Source organism: Lontra canadensis, unplaced genomic scaffold (genome assembly GCF_010015895.1).
Source record: "Lontra canadensis isolate GAN:19392208 unplaced genomic scaffold, GSC_riverotter_1.0 scaffold1, whole genome shotgun sequence".
Lineage (NCBI taxonomy): Eukaryota > Metazoa > Chordata > Mammalia > Carnivora > Mustelidae > Lontra > Lontra canadensis.
This window is the reverse complement of record NW_022630995.1, coordinates 126,065,676-126,087,767: the sequence shown is the minus strand read 5'-3', so window position 1 is coordinate 126,087,767 and position 22,092 is coordinate 126,065,676. Positions and strand designations below refer to the sequence as shown.

The following is a 22,092-nucleotide window of genomic DNA, read 5'->3' as shown; positions in this document are numbered from 1 at the left end:
ATAGGGAGACCTTGGCCATAATAACCAGAACTAGTAACTTCAGAAAGAGCAGAAAAGCTTCTGAAACTGCAGAGGGCCCGTACAGAGGACAGGAAGAATGAAGTGCAGGTCAGGATCAAAGAAAATAACACCAAAGATCAGTAGCAAAACAAAGACGGACTCTAGTTGCTCACACAGGGGAAATAGAATCAGTTTCTGATTGGAAGGATTGAGTGGTTAAAATGAGAGGTCTTCCAGTATAATACGTTTGTGCATGTGTGTCTATGCTCTCTGGTCCTCACACATCAGGTTCTCTGGAATGTGGGGGGCAAGATGGTTATTTGGGATCTACATGCAAGAGCAGGAAGAGGCAGAAGCGGGACTGGGCAGAGGGAGAAGCTGTGACAAGGGCTCAACAAAACCTTGGCCCGTCTGGCAAAAAACTTGTCCTGTGGCAGACGGAAATGATTGGCCATTGTACTCCCACCTGGTTTAGTCACTTGACACAGGCTCCCCCGGAAAAGGGCTCGACCTCCATCGGAAGAGGCCGTTCTGCCGCTAAAGCAGACCCTGAAGAAGCTGCCAGCAGAAGGCTGTGGGCTGACCGCATTTCCTGCAGCAAGGAGGCAAGCCCTTCCTTGAAGGGGAAGTGGGTGGTGCATCTCTCTGCCTACCAGGCTACCCAACCTCACCACAGTTAGTCAATAAAGACTGGTTTTATTTTAATTTCTTTCAACAAAGAAAAGGTATTGCCTTTTCATACATTCAGTGTTGAATTTGAAATTACCATTACAATTTCTATTCCATGGATTGTCAGGTGGTCAATATTATATTTCTGGGCAGGCTGAAATTAGCTGCTCATTCATCCATCTATCTCAGAAACATTTTTTAATATCTATTGCATGGAAGTCTCTGGAAATTGAAAAGAAGAATAAAGATGCTTTCCCCATGAACTCTTGGGAGTTAGATTCTAGTAGAGTGGCAGACAATTAAATAGACAATTAAAACAAATGGTAAGAGTTTAAAAGATAGGTATGAACAATGTGCCATAGAAGTTTAAGGGTGCTGAAGAACAAAATACTCAGCTATGTCTGCAGGCATCCTCCTGGAGGAGGAGATGTGGACTCTGGCCCTCAGATGACAAGAAATATTTCCATAGGAACATTATAGGAAGAGTGAATTGCATGTGTAGAAGGCTGAGAAGAATAAAAGAATAAAAGAGCATCACATGTTATGGAAACCCTAAATACGACCAAGGCACATATTTTAAGTATTGGAATTGGGGCTGGGAAGATAGACAGATATGGATAGAGATACAATCCTTCATTCATTAATGTAACTTTGTATTGTATTTTATCTAGCCAGTGTTTCTCGAATGCATTTAATCGTGATTTGTGGTTCCGCTTGTTGTTTTTTGCTTGTTTGTTTACATGAACACCCCTCTGCAGAACATTCTTTGGGTAATGTCGAAAGAAGCCTCGATTGAGCCTGCCAGGTCGTCTGTGTCATAAGCCTGCTCTAGATCTAGTACTTGAACAGGTCTGTTTTGACTTGCTACTGACAGATTTTTAAATATATATTATTAGATCCTGGGAACATTACAGCTGCATCCATCCGTTCTTAGAGACTGGAATACAGAACTTCATTAGAAGGAACACCCGATCTCCCCATCATAAAGAGTCCTTAGCAACCACCTAGTTTTAGGACACAGACAGAGAGACCAGAGACTGCAGAGACTTTGACTCTTTCTGGGGCAAACTGGGCTGAGGAAGCTGAGGAAGAAAGTCTAGGTGCAGAGAGAAGTCCTTCGCCATGGCATCTGTATCGTTTCGAGAGCCAGTATCTGCCACAGTAGGAAAACGGATGATCGTGACAGGTAAAGAGTTTTCACATATGCTTTCACAAGGAAATCTATACTTTCTTTATCCCTCACCTCTATGATGCTCACATGTGATACTCACATAATGGGTGGAAGAATAAAATCATCACATATGTTTCTTTTATATGATACTGCTACTCTTACACACACAGTTTGGGCATCAACACCGTGCTGCCGTAAACAGATCTGCGACATCCCAGTTTTCACTCTAGCTAAGCTAACTTTCACAAACGAACATTTTTATATCATAAAGTTTGTTTTGTGTAAGTGGAACTTACTTTGATGTTAACTAAAAGTATACTTTTGGGGGCGCCTGGGTGGCTCAGTGGGTTAAGCGTCTGCCTTCAGCTCAGGCCACGATCCCAGGTCCTCGACCGCGTCCCGCTTGGAACTCCCTGCTGAACAGGGAGTCTGTTTCTCCCTCTCACTCTGCTCTCTCTGTTTCTCTCAAACAAATAAAACTCTAAAAAAAAAGTATACTTTTGATCAAATTTTAATGATTACCAATTTAGTCTTCTTGTATTTTTATAAACTTGAAATATTTGGTTAATAAACATTTGAGCAAGATGTACATTAAACCTAGTATAATTATTGGCTTGCATTTCGTTCAACTTGTTTTAAATGATTTGAGCAGTGTGTGTGGGGGGGCGATTATAATAATGTAATTAAATAGAATATGACCTATTGCGATAAGTCTATAAGAAATAAACTAAATTTCATCTTATTTCCTTTATAACTTTAAATCATGAGCATATCTTATAAGCTTACCTTCTTGCCTGTCTATAAATTTCCACTTCAATCTTGAGAAACCGGCTCCAACTATTTGCCATCCACTAACTTGTTCGATTCCAATATACAGATATATAAGTACTAGAGTTATTAACCTGTACTCCATGGGAACAAACTTTATAAACTAGAGGATGGTGCCTTCTTAGAGTTCCTTTTGCTTTTAGGACGAACAGACTTTACTCATTTCCAAAGGTCGGCATCTTTCCCTCCCGCCCGTTTCAGTTAGACTCTTGTCACAGTAAGAATTCCTTCCTGGAATCCCCCAAGTTCCTAAATGATTTTTTTTTTTAATTTGTATACATCAAGGTTTGCTCTGTGTGCTGCAAAGTCTATTTTTTAAAATTTTATTTATTTGAAAGAGAGAGAGAGAGATGGAGCTCAATCCCAGGATCCTGAGATCATGGCTTGAGCTAAAGGCAGATGCTTAACCGACTGAGCCACCCAGGTGTCTCCAGGCTGTGAAGTCTAACAACAAATTCATAAAGCCATGTATCCACCATCAGACTAGTTTCCACCATCAGACTAGTTTCACCACTCTAAAAATCTCTTGAACTGCATTTATTCATTTCTTGCTTTTCTCTCCCTGAGATCCTAGCAACCACTGATCTTTTCACTATCTATACTTTTGCCTTTTCCTGAATGTCATGGAGCCGGCATCATACAGGATCTAGGCTTCTCAGGTTGGCTTATTCCACTGCCAATATGTATTAAGTTTTCTTGAGGTCTTTTCATCACTGGATAGCTCGTTTCTTTTTAGAAATAAATATTCCATCGTATGGATGTCCCACCATTTTTCTATTCACCTATTGAAGGACATCTTGGTTGCCTGTGGCTTTTGCAACTCTGCAAAAAAGCCTCTACAAACATTTGGATGCTGGTCCTTGTGTGGATATATTTTCAGATTAATTTGGTAAATACCTAGGACTAGGATTGCCGGATCATAAGACAAGACTATGTTTAGCTTTGTAAGAAACTGCCAAACTGCCTTCCAAAGCAGCTGTACCATTTTGCGTTCCCAGTAGCAAAGGGTGAGCATGGCTGTTGCTTTGGCATTCTTGTCAGCATTTGTTTTTGTCTGCTTTGGGGCTGTTGTTTTCTTGTGTTTGTTTTCACTTTTAGCCATTCTAATAGGTATATAGTTACATCTCATACATCTCACTGCTGTTTAAATTCACAACTCCTTAATGACTAATGTCATATACTTATTTGCCATCTGTGTATCTTCCTTGTTGAGATGTCTGTTCATAATGTTTGCCTATTTCATAATTATTCTTTTTTGTTTTCTTATTGTTGAGTTTTAAAGTTCTGTCTGTATTTTAGATACAAGTCCTGTATCAGATAAGTGTTCATAGATTTTTTTTTTTTGCCCAACCTGTGGTTTGTCTTTTCATTTCCTTAGCATCGCCTTTTATACAGAGGAAATTTTTAGTTTTAATAAAGCAAAACTAATCAATTTTTTCTTTCATGGATTAAGCTTTTGATGTTATATCTAAAAATTCATCACCAAATCCAAGATCCCTTAGATTTTTCTCCTATGTTTTTTCTTGAAAGTTTTACAATTATGTGTTTTCAGTTAGGTAAATGATCCGTTTGGCAGTAATTTTGTATTTCTTAAACTTTTCATTTCCATCAGCCAAAAGATTTCCTCTTTTCCTTAAGCTACTTTGCGTTAGGTTTTCTGTCACTTGCAACTGTGGTTCTTCATTGATAACTTAAAATTTCTTCTAATTTATGTCAGTGTATACTTAGTTTCATGTATTTACATAATTCCACGTTGTCTCCTTTGATAGATTTCAGCATATTGATATAGAATAATTAATTTCACATTCTTCTGTATTTTATATTTAATTTCTAAATTTTCACCATTATAATAAAGCCACATGAATACTTTTGCATAAATTATTTTTCTCTGTTATTTTCTTATGGTATATTTACAAAGAATGAAATTAGCAGGTTAAAGATAAAGACTCCATTATCCTACTTTTTAAAAGATTTATTTATTTATTTTGGAAAGAGTGAGTGCATGTGAATGGAGGGAGGTGCAGAGGGAGAGACCCTCAAGCAGACTCCCAGCTGAGCATGGAGGCTATGCAGGGCTCAATCTCATGACTGATGGGCTCATGCTCAGAGTCAAAACCAAGAGTCAGAGGCTTTACTGATGCCCCCAAAGACTGCATTATTCTGTGCGATAATTCAGGGTGTATTATTTGGTGTATTTTGACTACTTATCTAATTTGACAATTTATCAATTTTTATTTGTCTTCAAATTTTTATATTTTTCTTTTGAAATATATTTTTGAGACTAAATTTTTTTCATACTTCTTTGAAATTCAATGTTAACAAATATAACTGAATCTCTACTGAATACTAAAAAGTTGGCCAGGAGAGGGTGACTAGCTGGTTCAGTCAGAAAGAGCATGGGGAAGGGTACCTGGATGCCTCAGTCAGTTGAGCATCTGACTCTTGATTTCAGCTCAGGTCATGATCTCAGGGTCTCAATCTTGAGCCCCACATCAGGTGTCATGCTCAGCCAGAGTCTGCTTAAGATTCCCCTCTGCCCCTCCCCCTGCTTTCTCTCTCTCTCTCAAATAAATAAATAAATCTTAAAAGAAAGAAAGAAAGAGCGAGCATGGGACTCTTGATCTCGGGGTTGTGAGTTTGAACACCATGTTAGGTGCAGAGATTACTAAAAAAATAAATAAACTTAAAAAAAATAAGTAAAAAAAAAAACCTGTCCAGGAGCTTTGGAGGATACAGAAATGAACATGAATAAGATGTTCTTTTTCTTCTAGAAATTTATAATCTGTAGATCTGATTAGAACATTATTGGTTATCCTGTTATCCTAATTGTTTAATCTAAATATCCACCACAGCATAGTGTGGTATTGAAAGGAGACACAAATCTAACTCCAAAAGGCCTTGAGAAATAATGTAAAAGAAGTAGAAAAGGAGGAAAATTATATCACAATGCACTCCACAAAACTAAACCACACATTTTGTTTTGTTTTTCCTGTTCATTTCTTTTCTTTTTGAATATTGCAAATAGAGCATAAATTACCTCTGACACTATAGGTGGAGTTTAGAATGTGTTTAGTTTATAGTGAATAAAGGGATAGAGAGTCTTTTAGAAAACTGTCAGTAAGTCCCACTTTTAAAACTTTATTTTTAAAGGTTTTATCTATTTGACACAGAAAGAGAGCACAGGCAGGGCTTGGAGCAGCAAGCAGAGGGAGAAGCAGGCTTATTGCTGAGCAGGGAGCCTAATGTGGGGCTCGATCCCAGGACCCTGGAATCATGATCTGAGCCAAAGGCAGACGTTTAACTGACTGAGCCACCCAGGTGTTCCTCCAACTTTTTTAAAACTTAAAAAAAAAAAAAAAGTTGATATGTAACTGTTAAAAACAGATGATGCCCAAAATGGAGTCACTCATGCAAAGCTTCACTTCACCAAACTGAGACTTGGTTCAAACAGCACAGGCTCTCTCAGAAATGGATCTTGAAGCAGTCCGCCAGGAGCCGCCTGATCAGCGGCAGTTAGATAACCAGCCTAACAGCTGCCTGCGGTCCCCTAAAGGAAAGTAAACCTGCAAAGACCAATGTTTCCCAGTGTAAGTTCCTTGTTCTTGCTTCCTTCGGCTCATAAAGTCTTTCGTTTTGTACAGCTCCTTGGAGCATCTCGCTCTATCCGCCAGACTGGAGGCTGCCCAGTTCATGAATTGTTAGGTAAAGCCAATAAGATTTTTAAAATTTACTCAGTTGAATCTTGTTTTTTAACAACACATACTCTATAAAGTACATTAATCTGGTATTCAGCCTAATGACATTTTATAAACTGAGCATTGTGTCTATGTGTTTATTTTTTAGATCAAGATAGAGCACATTTTCATCACCTTAAAAATTTCCTTAATGCTCTTTCCCAGTCAGTCCTCCCAAAGTCAAACACTGTTCTGCTTTCTGTAATCTATATGGTTTTGATAACTGGGTTTAATCTGATAGGGCAAATTAATCATCTATATTTTTAAAACATTTTATTTGCTGGTTCATTCTACCACAAAGGATTTGCTAGCAATTTGTTAAGTTGTATTACACAGTGAGGAGATTTTATAGATGTTATTTTTGCATTACAGAGATCTTATTATGAAAGCTAATATCATAAACAAAATTAGGAAGAGATTTAAAAAATATTTTAGAGCATGATTGTGTATTTTTAAAACATCTATTTATAAAACAAAAACAAAAAACAAGAATGGCTTACCCAGTTCTAGGTCCTATGTTTTAAAGTTTAAAAATAACATTTATTTTAAAATACATTCTTTCTAATTGAAGGTGACACAAATGAATGGAAATATAATCCATGCTTGTGGATGGGAAGAACAAATATTGTTCAAATGTCTCTACACAAAGCAAGCTATAGATTTAATACAATCTCTTTCAAAATATCACCAGCATTTTCCACAGAACTAGAATAGATAATCCTAAAATGTGTATGTAACCACAAAAGACCCTGAATAGCCAAGGCAATCTTGAAAATGAAGGACTAAACTAGAGGTATCACAATCCTAGATTTCAACATGTACTACAAAGCCTTAGTAATCAAAACAGTATGGTACTGACATAAAAATAGACACACAGTTCAATGGAACAGAATAGAGAGCCCAGAAATCAACCCATGATTATATGGTCAAATCATCTTTGACAAAAGAGGCAAGAACGTGCAGTGGGAAAAGGACAGGACTCTTCAACAAATGGTGTTGGGACAAACGGACAGCCACATGCAAAACAATGAAACTGGACTCCTTTTTTCACCGCACACAAAATGTATTAAAGACCTGAAATCATAAAAATCCTAGAAGACAGCACAGGTAGTAATTTCTCTGACATCAGTTATAACAACATTTTTCTAGTTGTGCCTCCGAGGCAAGAGAAACAAAAGTAAAACAACAACAACAACAACAACTATGGAACTACATCAAAATAAAAAACTTCTGCGCAGCAAAGGAAACAACAGTACTCAAAGACAACCTACGGAACAGAAGATATTTGCAAATGACATAGACAAAAGAAGAGTATCCAAAATATATAAAGAATGTATACAACTCAACACCAAAATAAATGAAATAATAATCCAATTAAAAGTGGGCAGAAGACATGAACAGACATTTCTCCAAAGAAGACATCCAGATAGATGGCCAACAGACACATGAAAAGATGCTTAGCGTCACTAATGATGGGGGAAATGCAGATCAAAACTACAATACAAAACTGGTGGGAAATGCACCAACAACGCATGAGGATTTCCACACGTGCAGCCATTGTGGAAAACAGTATGGGAACTCCTCAAAAAATTATAAATGGACTACCCTATAATTCCATAATCACACTACAATTTGCCCAAAGAACACAAAAACACTAATTCAAAATGATATATGCAGCCCTATGTTTATTGCAGCATTATTTACTATAGTCCAATTATGGAAGCAGCCCAAGCGGTGTCCATCAATAAATGGATGGATAAAGAAGATGTAGTATCGGGTCATCTGTGTGGCTCAGTCAGTTAAGCGTCTGCTTTCAGCTCAGGTGATGATCCGGGGGTCCTGAGATCAAGCCCCGCATTGGGTTCCTTGCTCAGTGGGGAGCCTGCTTCTCCCTTTCCCTCTGTCTACCATTCCCCCAGCTTGTGTTCTCTCTCTCTGTCAGATAAAGAGATAAAATCTTTTTAAAAAGATGGTGATATATATATATATAAAGATATATATATGTAAATATATATACATATATATATGTTTCTTATGACATATATATCTCATAAGAAAGAAAAAGCTTGCCATCTGCAGGACCATGGATGGATCTAGAGAGTATTAATGCTAATCAAAATAAATGAGTCAGAGAAAGGCAAATACCATATGATTTCACTCATATGTGGAATTAAAAAAAAAAAGAGCAAAAAAGACAAACCAAAAAACAGACTCTTAACTATAGAGAACAAACTGATGGTTACCAGAGGGGAGGTTCGTGGGGGGATGGGTGAGATAGGTGAAGGGGATTAAGAGTCCACATAAAACAATGAGCACTGAGTAATGTATGGAGTTATTGAGTAACTATTTTGTACCCCTGAAACTAAAATAACGCCATGTGTTAACTATACTGGAATTAAATTTAAAAAAAGAAAAAAGAAATACATTCTTTCATTCAGACTTTTTCATAATTCCCACTTGCTCCAAATTAAAGAGATGGAATAATTAATTTGGGATGTTAAATTAAAAAGGCAACATAAAAGATGATCTCATTTAACCTCTCATTTTTCAGATGGAAATACTGAGGATCAGAGAGCCAAGTGGCTTGCTGAAGGTCACACAGCCTTGATCAGAATGTGGAAGCCTGCACTTGCCACCATTTACATGACGTATTTATGTGCACTATATCCAGATTACTGACTGAATAAAAAATTAATGTATTTAGTCAGCCATCATTTACCTACTAGAAAATCTGCTAGTGTAAACCAGGAATATTATAAAATCCTACCATACAAAGGAGTGATCACAGCAAGGGATTTCTGCTAGAAATACATTAGAATTGGAAATACTCTCAAGGAAATGGCCAAAACCCAATATGATGAATGAAACTGTAAGTGGTAGGATAAGTACATAAATGTGTATGTAATTTTGAAAAGCACTGCTCCATTAGCTTGGGTTTCAGACCCATTTATTCATCTCATTTTTTGCCCTGTGAAACTGTCACACTAATAGTTATGTCTCAAATTCAATTACTTTAAAAATAGAAAATGACTTCACACTGAACTGCCAGTGGTTTCCTATTTGAAGAAAGAATAAAACTGTCCTACTGCAAATTCAGCTGATGTCTCATCACTATCACTCACGATGCAAATATTTTACATTTTTGAAAAGTAATTCATGACAAAAGCTTATGCATTTTAATGGTGCTAACACATTTGGTTGACTAATCTGCATTTTATTCTGTAGACATAGCATGTGATTTGCCTGAATCAAAATTTATCCACAAGGGACAGCAGTTTCAAATCAATCTTCCCTAAACTCGTTGGTCATCTGCATCATCACCAATGTGATTTGTAAGAAAAAACAAAACCATCAGTTGCTGCTATCACTTTGAAAAGCGGGACAAGTTTTGTCCTATACTCTGTTTTTTTTATTTGTTTTTGTTTTTTGTTTTTTTTTTGTTTGTTTGTTTGTTTTTAGAACAACAAACACTTTTATTAAATGAGCTAAGATGGGAAGGAGAAGCATCTATTTGTCTTTCTGGACCTTCATTTAATTTTCTAAAGTTGATCCTTTGTGTAGGTTACATTAATGTCACTTCTTTAAGTCAGGGACAAATGCTCAGGATGGAGCAAAAATTTTTTTTCGTTTTGATGGAACAGCGTTTGAAAAAAATGGGTTTTTCTCTCAAAGCTTAGCTGAGTGTTTACTCTGAGCTGGGCGCTAGGCTACCTCCTAGGGAAGAGAGAAACATGATCATCCCGTATCAAGAAGCAAGGACTGTAGGAAACTTTCGCATCAGTCTTGGCTTTTCTCAAACTTAACCGTTCTTTCTTTTTTTGAAAGATTTTATTTGTTTATTTGAGAGACAGCAGTGAGAGAGAGCATGCAAGTGGGGGCAGGAACAGAGTCCGAGGGAGAAGGACAAGCAGATTCTGCACTGAGCGTGGACAAGCGTGGGGCTTGATCCCAGGACCCTGAGATCAGGACCTGAGCCAAAACCAAGATTGGGCGCTCAACCGACTGAGGCACCCAGGCGCCCCTCAGCCTTTCTAACTTCTGTTTTCTCATCTGTAGCTTGGGAATAATAGCACCTCTTTCATAAGGTTTGCTACGAGTTCATGAAATGAAAGTGCATAGAATACAAATAACTTTTTGAACTTTTTAAAAAACACTATTAAAAAATAAAAAGAAGCTATTTCTTTTTCTTGAGAAGGGGATTAGCTAGAGGATAGATGTATTGAGGAGAGGACACAAAAATCATTTTCAAATCCCCCCCTTTTTTTTCCACAACAAGCAAGCCAAGTACACTTTATCACCCAAAGTTTGAAGCCATTAGCAGGTTTGTAATGGGTTTGAAGAGAAATAATTCAAGATTATATAAGCCAGTGGCTTTTCAACTTTAATGTACACAGGAATCACCCAGAGTCTTGTCAAAGTGCAGATTCTGACTCCAAAGTTCTGGGTTGGGGATTTCTATCCAGCTCTCAGGTGAGGCCCATGCTGCTGGTTCAGGGACCCCACTTTGAGTAGTGGGGATCTAAACATTTCTGGCTTCCCCCAGTTGCTAACTGTTGTACCCTGAACAACGTAGTTACCACTCTGTGCCTCAGTTATACCATCTGTAAAAGGGCAATAATAATATCTACTTCATAGGGTTGCTGAGAGTTTAAAGTGAGTTAGCACACACCAAGGACTTAGTGCCTAGAATGTGGTAAGCTCCATACATGTGTCACTGTTGTCGACAAAACTCATTTTTTAACCTGCTAACTATTGGCCCTTGGATTTTCCTATAAATCTCCCATCCAAGTACTAACCAGGCCCGACCCTGCTTAGCTTCTGAGAGCAGACAAGATTGTGTGCGTTCAGGGTGGTATGGCCATACATAGATTTTCCTATAAATCTAATCTAAATCATACTAAAAATACAAGTTCCATTAAGAAGATGTTATAGTGGAATGGCAGATTTTGGAATATGACATGCAAGCCCCATTAATTTATGTAATCTTAGTTGGTGAAAACTATATGTCATTCTATAGTCAGGGAGAGTAGAAAGATCTCCTTAGGGTGCTCTGGGCAGGACGTATTTTTCACCGGCACCCACCTTTGCTTGTTCAGCTGGAGTCCATTTCTCTTTCCTTCCTCCCTCTCCTGCAGGAGGGGGGGTAGCACATGATGACATCCAGCGGGAAGCACTTTCCCTGGGCACCTGCTGTGTATGATCCTAGTCCATTTCATTCACAGCAAGCGATAAAGGATAAAGTGCCTCACTGTCTTGCTAACCCCAGTTGCCAGCAATTATCTCAGAAAAGGTAGAACCTTTCAAAGCACCAATTAAAAGGCCCCTTGGACCACAAACATCATCTTTTAGAAAAATACACTCTAGGGGAAAGTCTGAGGCAGATAGAAGATTATCCACGCCTTTTAAAAACAGTACTGAAAGAGACCTTAAATCATTTATTTGGTCGAATTGTTGACTTGGAGCAGCACTTTCTAAAATAAAGGAAATCACTCTGGAAAACTACACAATTGCAGGATTGTGTACACAGAATTACAGAATTACTGGACAGGGTCCACGGTCAGGGATGGATACTCAATTTCCTGGCACTTAACTTTCTCCCATCTCAACTAGACACAACTGAGAATATAAAATGTTGAGCAAGTGACTCCAACATAAGGTAGCTTCAAAGACAACTTCTACCAGAATGGGTTTTCCTGTTGTCTCTTCATCAAAATGGATCACAAGGGATCATTTGAGGGGAAGAAATGAGCAGACTGATGGCTTTTGTTCTGTATTAGGTGTTGAACTAGACAGACCTCACAGGGAGGACCAGTACTACTTTGCCAAGCAGAGTATGAGCAGGGCAGTTTCTCTGATGGGAGCTGGAACAGCCTCAGGAAATCTGGTAGAGGAAAGGGGAGACCCAGTTTCTTTCTAAGCCTCATTCTTGACAGGTAAGTGAATTGCCTTGGGAATGGAGGTTGGGGGTGTGAGGGCACAGCTAGGAACCCCAAGGGGTCAGAATAATGCACTACCTCCCAAGTGCAAGAAACAATGATCAAAACTCACAAACACATAATTAGGAGAAGGAGGCGGCTACTAAGGGAAAAAGAGATGCAGAGGGCCATGAAGTGTGAGTCAGCCCCAGTTTCTGGGTTCTTGGTCCCATTCTGCTGCCAGCAATACTAAGATCTCCCTAAAGGGGACTCCGAGCTAACCACAATCCCAAATGCGGGGCACTGATTCTCAAAACGTCATAAGCTTAAGGAGCACTTACAGAAACTGTTAAGAATGTAGAATACCCCAAATCTGGAGTTTTCCTGGGGCCTTGCACATGACACAAACATACCAAGGCTTCGTGATCCAGGTGGTCCACGCGACTGGGGAAGGCAGAGACTCTCGGGGGCTCGAACTGTTCTGTGTTCTGCTCCTGGAAGCTCACATATGCTCCAATCCTATTACTCTATAAGCTCGAACTTGTCTTTCGTCAGAAAAAGATCAGAAGGGACGCCTGGGTGGCTCAGTTGGTTAAGCGGCTGCCTTCGGCTCAGGTCATGATCCCAGCGTCCTGGGATCGAGTCCCACATCGGGCTCCTTGCTCGATAGGGAGCCTGCTTCTCCCTCTGCCTCTGTCTGCCTGTGCTCGCTCGCTCACTCTCCCTCTGTCTCTGACAAATAAATAAATAAAATCTTTAAAAAAAAAATTAAAAAAAAAAAAGAAAAAGATCAGAAGTCTCACCTCACAATGACTGATTTTTAAAAGTAGTTTAAAAGCCCACAATTAAAAGACTAAAAGAATGGAACATTTGTGTAATTTAAATCAGTGTGCCTTATATCATTCTGTAAATGATGATAAAAAACCAAAATATATATTTTCCAGCCCAATGAATTATGGCACTGATGACAGATAATCAAGAATCTAAGTATTCAAAACTCATGCAAACAAAGAAATCTGAAGTTAAGGGAAAATTGGCAAATAAATGCTGATAGCCATTGGGTTACATAAATTCTTTGTTCACAGCAAGGAAATAATACTTCCCACATATCTTTATTTTAGGGATTTCCAGACTCTTTCAAACTTCAGTACAAGCTAAACAGCTCTCACCACCCTCTTTTTCACAAAATGGAAACAGAACAAAGTACACAGGCTAGTGTTAAAGAAGTATTTTAAAAAACCCCCCAAAACAAAAAGCCAAACATATGATTCTACAGTCCTAGGAACTGATGTGGGAAATCACTCATTTCCTTTCCCGAGGATTGTGTCAGTACTCGGGACACAGGACCCAGCATTAACCCACATCCCCCCCTCCACCACTGCCCCTCACAGGCTGTGCACGCGTGCATGTGTACACAGCGGCTCACATACGTGCCCTGGACATGAGGAAACGCCCTGCAGATCCCTCTCGTCTGCAGGGATTAAACAAAACAACAACAAAAACGCAACACAACCAAAAAAACCCTATCCGTTCTGGTCTCAGGGATCATTTTTTCCCCCCTCAAACCAAGTGTCTTAGATTTCCTTGACATGGGCCCAAAAAATAAATGATTGCTCATCATTGACCTCAGCATATAATTACCCAGAAGATAAAGATTGAAATGAACTTGCAATAAATCCCCAGCCCTGTGATCATTCTCCCTCTGCTTCTGGGGGAGGAGAGGTCCGATGGAAATGCTGTCTGTAGGTATAGATGGTTCTGGGTGGACTATAAAGTAGGAAGCTATTTACATTAGTCTATATTTTGGTCAAGAATCTCATTAATCATGGTCTGATCAATCATTTCCTGCTGCTACTCGCCCAGAACACCGTGAGGCATAAACAGCAGTGTGGAGAAGCCACTCATTCACAGTCACTGTGGGAAATCGAAAGCCGTGGTGATTTGGGGTTTGAGGATCATGGTCATCCATGATCAGCAGCCTGATGTGGCTTTCTCCAGTCAGCAGTCCCAATCTTAATGTGACTTTGGAAAACTGTGGTATTTATTTGCGACATCAGCCTTTATTTCAAATCAGACCATCTCAAACATTATCTTCAAATTTTGATGGGCATTTGTCCATCCATTTTTGTGCGATGATGTAACAAACAAACAAAAACTGTAGTAAACGTTTACTTCACCACTATGAATCACCTAAAATAATGACAGAGTGCTCTAGCTTCAAATGTTTTGAAGTTGAAAACATATATTTGAAGCTGAGATGGTGCCCAAAGGAAAATGATGTATTGTACAAAAAGTCAGAACCATCTATTAAAGCAGAAAGTTCACAGAAAGTGGGATAGTGTCACCCCACAGACGAATGGAAAGGAAATGCCAGCCCACCCTCCCTGTCCCAAAGACGAGCACCTGAAGTCAAGGGTACTTCAGTTTCCTGCCACACACCTTTTTACATCTCAGCTAGTCACAACAGCGTAGATAAACGATTTTTAAAAGATTTTATTTATTTAGGAACACCTGGGTGACTCAGTCGGTTAAGTGTCTGCCTTCAGCTCAGATCATGACCCTAGGGTCCTGCAACTGAGTCTCGCATTGGGCTCCTGCTCAGAGGGGAGTCTGCTTCTCCCTCTCCCTCTGCCTGCTGCTTGTGTGTGCTCCCTCTCTTTTTCTGATAAATAATAAATATTTAATAAATTTAATCATTATAATTTATAACAATTTGTAATAATAAATAATATTTAAAATAATATTAATTTATTATAAAATTGATTGATTTATCAGAGAGGAGAACACAAGCAGAGGGAGTGGCAGGCAGAGGGAGAGGGAGAAGGAGGCTCCCCACTGCGCAGGGAACCTGATGTGGGACTCAATCCCAAGACCCTGGGATCATGACCTCAGATCATCTACTGTATCCTAACTTCACCAAATGACTGATAAACCTTTAACCTCTGTGTCTACTCCCCACCTCCATTCCCCAGTTTCTATTTTTTTCTCTTCTACAGTTACAGAGACAAAGAAAAATGAGGAGCAAAACAAGCTGCGTATAGATAATCACAAACCCTAGTTGGTCTCTGTTTATATATTTTTTCAAACAGCTACCAAAGGTTATTTAGGGAATCTTGATTAGAGCTTTGAAATTCAGCTCCAGTACAGAGCTGACTTACTGTCTGCCTCCCTCCAACCAACAAATCCAACAGGCCAGATGGCTGTTACCACCTCCTTGTGTATTTCCTATACCTTTCCTCTGGCTTTAGTTTCTCCTACCGCCCAGGTTGAGACCTCCTTTTTCCAGCTACACCAGCATTCTGTCCTAGCATGGCCAATTGTTCCCGCTTACCCCAGGTGAAGGGTTTCCTGGGACACTGAAATTTCAGTGCTAAAACTCTGACCCTTAGTTGCTGCCCTGGCCAGGCCAACCTCCCCAATCAGAATACATCCACCTCAAGGTGGGATAGAACTCATTATTGGAATTCTGCACAATGCAAGTAGGAAAAGTGTTCATGATGTCAGGGTTCTATGTAAGAGTTCCCTTATATATAGGCCTTTACTAACTTCCTCTCCTGTAATCAGAGTAAGATGAAAAGGTTCAGGCTATTTCCCCAGGGATCCCTAGGTAGATGTCCAGTGGTGACCAGACTACTACTAGATAATTTGTCTGAATTACTTTCCTGAGCTGGTGGGTGGACTGATTATGTGTGGAGGTATATCACAGTCTTTCTTGTGATGCTGACTATTTGGGCAGTTCCAGCTGGGGGACTGGGACCTCTGGGACCCACCGTCTTTCTGGTTCCAGCTTCAAAGGATAGGGAGATAGTCTTAGGATTCAGGGCAGCCCAGGAGAGCACCGTCTCAAAAAATCTGCGGAGGGGCACCTGGGTGGCTCAGTGGGTTAAGCCTCTGCCTTCGGCTCTGGTCATGATCCCAGAGTCCTGGGATCGAGCCCCGCATTGGGCTTTCTGCTCGCCAGGGAGCCAGCTTCCCCCTCTCTCTCTCTGCCTGCCTCTCTGCCTACTTGTGGTCTCTGTCAAATAAATAAATAAAATCTTTTAAAAAAAATCTGCAGAAGGAAGGGGTGCATGAACTGATTAACAAAGCCTTGAGAAATGTGCAGTCTAGGTATTTTCCTTACACATTTGATCGATTATTCTCCTACCCAAAGAGTCATTCTGGATATCAGTTTATTCCTAAACTGGGTCAGTAATTATCTCAGCATAAAAGGACAAGGCAGAGAGAACACACTGTTGTTCACTCTTTTAGTTCTTTAGTTCTTTGCCTAGAGAAGATATGCGTGTGTGGAAAGGAGAGGAGTCCTCCACGATATTTTCTTTCTTTCATCGAAAATTTCTCTAACACTACTTTCTCAATGATTTCTGTGACTTGTTCGCCAATACAGCACTGCTAAGAGCAACATCCAGAAACAGATTTCAGACAGACCTTCCACCTGCTCCCTCCAATCTATACCCCATTTACCCAGCCCTCTACCCCCTTGCACTCCCTACAGAGCTTTCCAGAGTGGTGGTTACTTACGTTCAGACTCCTTTGGATTTGCTTTCTAGGAGAAATGGAAACATAAAGGTATTGCAGAGGCATAGTGGGAAGCAATGTCAGGGAATCATCCAAGTTCAAAGGGAATGGATTTAACCCCTCCTTGTTCCAGGGGCCGAGCTGCTGCTCACCCAGTGTCTCCTCATGGGGGGCAGGCTGCTGTTAGAAATGAGAAATTGAGAGCACAATAGGACTCTCCACTTTAGCCTTTTTAAACTGACAAACAGATGTGAAGTAGGCGGACTACAGCCACAAGGGGCTACCAGAGAAAAGGTAGGAACATAGAAAAGATGACAATCTAGAAAGCCTCCCTAAGAGAGAACAAACAAAATTTTTAAAAAAGAATTCCTTCCCCTTTTTTTAACTAGAAAATTGGAAATTAGGGGGGAAAAAGATCTGTAATTCTTAAATTGTTGCATTTTTTTCCCACAATAATAATTAATATGAAAGAGTAACACCTGATGGAACAAAGGTAAAGTAATTGTGAAATTTGTGAACCCTGCAATACTAATTGGGCTAAAGAGAGTGTTGTTAACTGGTCCATAACTATTGCTTTAATTTCTTCCACTGCTGTAAGAAATAGTGTTTGAAGAGAGGAGAAAACTATGAGGTGTTTTTTTTTTTATATGAACCTATTTATCTCATAACGGTCTGATTAATGGAGAGTGGTGGTGATGTTGGAAACCTGCTTTACATTCCATTTCTTTTAGGTGGACAGCAGAAAACTTTAAGAGATTCGCATACCCAGATTTCACATGTCTTTGATTGTATACTCACATTTTAAAAAACTTTTTAAAATTACAAATTCTAATTTTTTAAATTTGTGTGTTGATCTTCATTGATCTGTCCAAGTCCTGCACAAAAGTTACATTTTCCGTGACTACCTCTCACTAATCACGCCCTTCTCTGAATTTTTTTTTCAGTGAAAGGCAACATTACCCAGGTTTGCTCTAGTTGTTCAGCGTGTAAGACTATTTTTTATCATATTTATTTATATTATAAGATCATTGAGGGCCAGGCCAAGCCTTATCCTTTTGCCTCCTCTGTCTCCTCCTCCTCTGTCAGCATAACACTTAATATAACTTTGAAACAGCTATAATCATTAATCAGTCTAATTGCACAAAATTCTAGGTTTTTATCTTTGGTCAGCATTTTAATAAGTGGTATTCATATTTATATATAAACCACAACGCAAAGCACTACAAAAAGCTGAATTTCTTTGTTCCAGCTCTCTTCTTCTAATAGGATAAACTGTTTCTCTTCCCTTTGGGTCTAGTAAAACTTGAAAATTGTGAATTACGGTGTTTGCAAAGGCATTAAGACAGATACCCAGAAGTCACACCAGTGTTCCTGCCTTTTGCTTTACAAAAACAGCTAAGGGATATTGAAAATTTTAATTTCTAAATACTCTACTACAATTGAAAAAAAATCTTAATAAACCAAAAATTATTAGCTGTATTTTCAAAGCTGAATTATTCCTGTAATAATGTAATACTATTTCAACATGTGTTCACACTCAGCTTAGACGTTCACACCCAACCGTTTTGCATGAGACACTGGATTTTTCCCTTTCTTCAACAAGGGAATCTTTGTATAACATAGATAACCCACATTTATTCATTTCTTCCACAGATTTTTTTTAAAAAGATTTATCTGTTTATTTGAGAGAGAGAAAGGGACAGAAAGAATCTCAAGCAGACACCCCGCTGAGTGCAGAGCCCAACCTGGGGCTTAATCCCAGGACCCCGAGATCACAACTGGAGGCCAAAATAAAGAGTCAAATACGCAACCAACTGAGCCACCCAGGTGCCCCTCCCCCACAGATAGTTATTGCATGCCAGGACCCAGGCATTCCCTGCATTTGGATATTGGATGAAGAAGGGAAAGATACCAAAGGGAAAATAAATCTGGGACTTCCCAATTTTGTTAGTTTAGAGTCAACTAACATCTAACAATATTGTTAAATTATTTACATTCTTGTAGGGCTGGAAGTCCCCAGACTGATTTTCCCATAATTCAGTAAATATACAGTTTTATTACCATCAATGTGGTGATGATACATGAAAAAAACTGTGTTTCACATAAAAATTTAGGAGAGCCTATGGAAAGGTAGATGTAGATGATGAAATACCCACCTTATACATCTGAAAAGACAATATAGAAAAAAAGCATAAAACAAGGAATTAGACTGTTGGTTGATGGGCTGATGGCACATCATGGTAACATAGTGTGTGTGAATGTAAATGTGTTTCAGCAGAAACAGATTGATCAAGAGGAAGGGCCACTTGGGTCACATACTAAAACATGAATGGTTTAATCCAAGAGGGCCTTTTTCACTTTTGTTTTGAATTTTGGTAAAATAAACAAACATAAAATGGTCAATCTAAAACTTTACAACATAAAATAGTAAATACCTAAAAACATACAACTCTGTATCATTAAGTACATTTACACTGTTGTATGACATCACCACCATCCATCTCCTGAAGTTTTTCATCTTGCAAAATTGAAACTCTGTACCCATTTAACACTAACTCTCTATCTCCTCCTTCCCCACCCTTGTCAAGCACCATTTTACTTTTTGTCTTGATGAATTTGGCTGCTTTAGTAATCTCATAAGTGGAATCATACAATATTTGTCATTTTGTGACTCGTTTGTTTCACTTAGCATAATGTCCTCATGGTTAATTCATGTTGCAGCTTGTGTCACGATATCCTTCCTTTTTAAGGCTGAATAATATTACATTGTATGTTCTTACGGACTGAACTGTCCCCACATCCCACTCCAAATTCATAAGTGAAACCCCAATCCCCAGTATGACTGTATTTGGATGTGAATTATAGAGATAATTAAGGTTAAATAAGGTCATAGTTCTAATCCCATAAAACTGGTGTTCCCCTAAGAAGAGGAAGGGACACCAGAGGGCTTTCTCTGTGTTTGCTCAGAAGAAAGGCCACATGAGAACACAGAAGGGGGCCAACTACAAACCAAGGAGAGAGGTCTTACCAGAAACTGACCCTGAAGTTACCTTGGTTTTGTACTTCCAGCCTCCAGAATTGCAGGAAAATAAATTTGGTTTAGGCCAACCAGTCTGCAGAATTTTGTTATGGTGGCCCCAGCAGACTAATATAGTACATTTTTTTAAACAGATGTATTTATTTTCGAGAGAGTGAGACAGTGCAGTGGGGAGGGGCAGAGGGAGAGGAAGAGAGATGATCCTCTAGCAGACTTCATGCTGAGCATACAGTCCAATGAGGGACTCGATCGTAGGACCCTGAGATCATGACTTGAGCTGAAATTGAGAGTTGGACCGATTAACTGACTGAGCCACCCAGGTGCCCCATATCCCATTTTTTAAATCCATCCATCCATCAGTAGATGTTTGGGTCGCTTCACCTATTGGCTAGTATAAATAATGCTGCTATGAACATGAGTGTACAAAGACCTGTTCCAGTTCCTGGTTTCACTTCTTTTGGGTATATATGCAAGTGGAATTGCTGGGTCATATGGTAATGCTATGTTAGATTTTTTGGAGCAATCATCCCATCCTTTTCTACAGCAGCTATGCCATGTTACACTCCCACCAGCAATGTGCAAGGGCTCCAACTGCCCTGTGTCTCCTACTTTAAAAACATATAAATATGATATTTTGGTTACTGTGAGGAACCTATGATTACTCAGTAATAACTATAGACTTGGGACTACTGACCACCTATTCAAATGTGTAAAATGAATTTGCTTTCCTATAAGCCGTGATGCAACAGTACATGATACTGCTTTTGAGGGGGAGATTCAAAATAAACAGGACTATTTCATGTCATTTTGTATTGGCATTACTAGCAAAATTATCTCAAAATTCTGTGATGTTAGGTTGGTCAGGGTTATTTATATTTAAAAGAAAAAGTCACCTCCCCTGCCCCCTCACGAGGGTCTTCTGAAACATATTTTCTAATCTTTCCTCTCGGGGTAGTCTAAAGGTGCCTGATCAGATATCCCTCAGAGACCACCCCTTGAATTGAATTATGGCATTTGTGATCTTGACGTTATTTGCTTTCAGCTCCACATCTTACATAACCATATAGCTCATAAATAGAGTTTAGGAATAAGTTTCTTCACATAGCCTATAAACTCTACGTTCTGCACTAAACAGGAGATTTTTAAAAAATCTTTATCACTATTTTCAATTTTTACAGATTCACGGGGCCACTTGAGGAACAATTTCCATACACATAAAAACAATTCAAAGAAAATTGCAAAGAAACAGATTTTGTAGTAACGTTTTTAGTATGGTTCATATCAATGCTAAGTACCTCAACTAATTCAGGATTATGATTAAAGCTTTTAATTATTCTATATTATTCTTAAACTGTCTCTTGCACACATCAAAGGATAGGGATATATATGTCAAATAAATCTGTTAAAGTATCCTAAATGTTTCCTAGGAATTATTTACAGCGATTGCAGCATTTTTGCTTTTCTGGCTACAAGGCAGACTGAGGTACAACTGGCAAGTGAAAGTCAATATTTAACTAGTATGTCCCCTGGACATTGTATTCCAGTTTCAAGCTTTGATGTTTAATAATTGATTGAGGGAGGACAGCAGGAGTGAGCTCTGTTTTGTTCAACAGTTTTCTCAGTGATTTGAATAGAGAGAAGGCATGCCATTAGGTTTGCAGAAGGCATAAACCTGGGAGACAAAGAGAAAGAGAGAGAGAGAGGGAATTAAACCAGAGGATGATTTCGGTCGTAAAAGATAGTATTTTAGAATTGGGGGCTGAAACTAACAAGATCACAATTTAACAGGAATAAATACGAACCTTGCACTTAGGGTTAAAAATGAACAATACAAGTGAAGAATAGCTAACGTGTTGTGTAATCGCTTGGTGTGGAGGTTGTGGCTGATGGGGATTCAAGATGAGTCCAACTCAGGTCAGGTAAGTAGCATTATTTTTGGTGATGAGTGGTACATTTTATTTTATTTTTTATATATATTTTTAAAGATTTTTATGTATTTATTTGACAGAGATCCCAAGCAGGCAGAGAGGCAGGCAGAGAGAGAGGGGGAAGCAGGCTCCCTGCTGAGCGGAGAGCCCGATGCGGGGCTCGATCCCAGGACCCTGGGATCATGACCTGAGCTGAAGGCAGAGGCTTTAACCCACTGAGCCACCCAGGCGCCCCTGAGTGGTACATTTTAAAGAAGAGATTAATATATTGAGGAGCATCAAGAGACAGAAT

The 22,092-nt window shown here is 39.1% G+C and overlaps 1 protein-coding gene across 1 annotated transcript in view; it reads left to right on the top strand.

Annotated features, from left to right (window-relative positions):
* The first annotated feature begins 1,685 nt into the window (after positions 1 to 1,685).
* Positions 1,686 to 22,092, top strand: part of CUNH4orf45 (chromosome unknown C4orf45 homolog) — an 83,516-nt gene continuing 63,109 nt past the window's right edge. Inside the window, exon 1 of the mRNA XM_032863444.1 lies at positions 1,686 to 1,855. Within this exon, the coding sequence (XP_032719335.1) occupies positions 1,792 to 1,855 (64 nt within the window). The 5' untranslated portion in view covers positions 1,686 to 1,791. The remainder of the gene's footprint in view (positions 1,856 to 22,092) is intronic.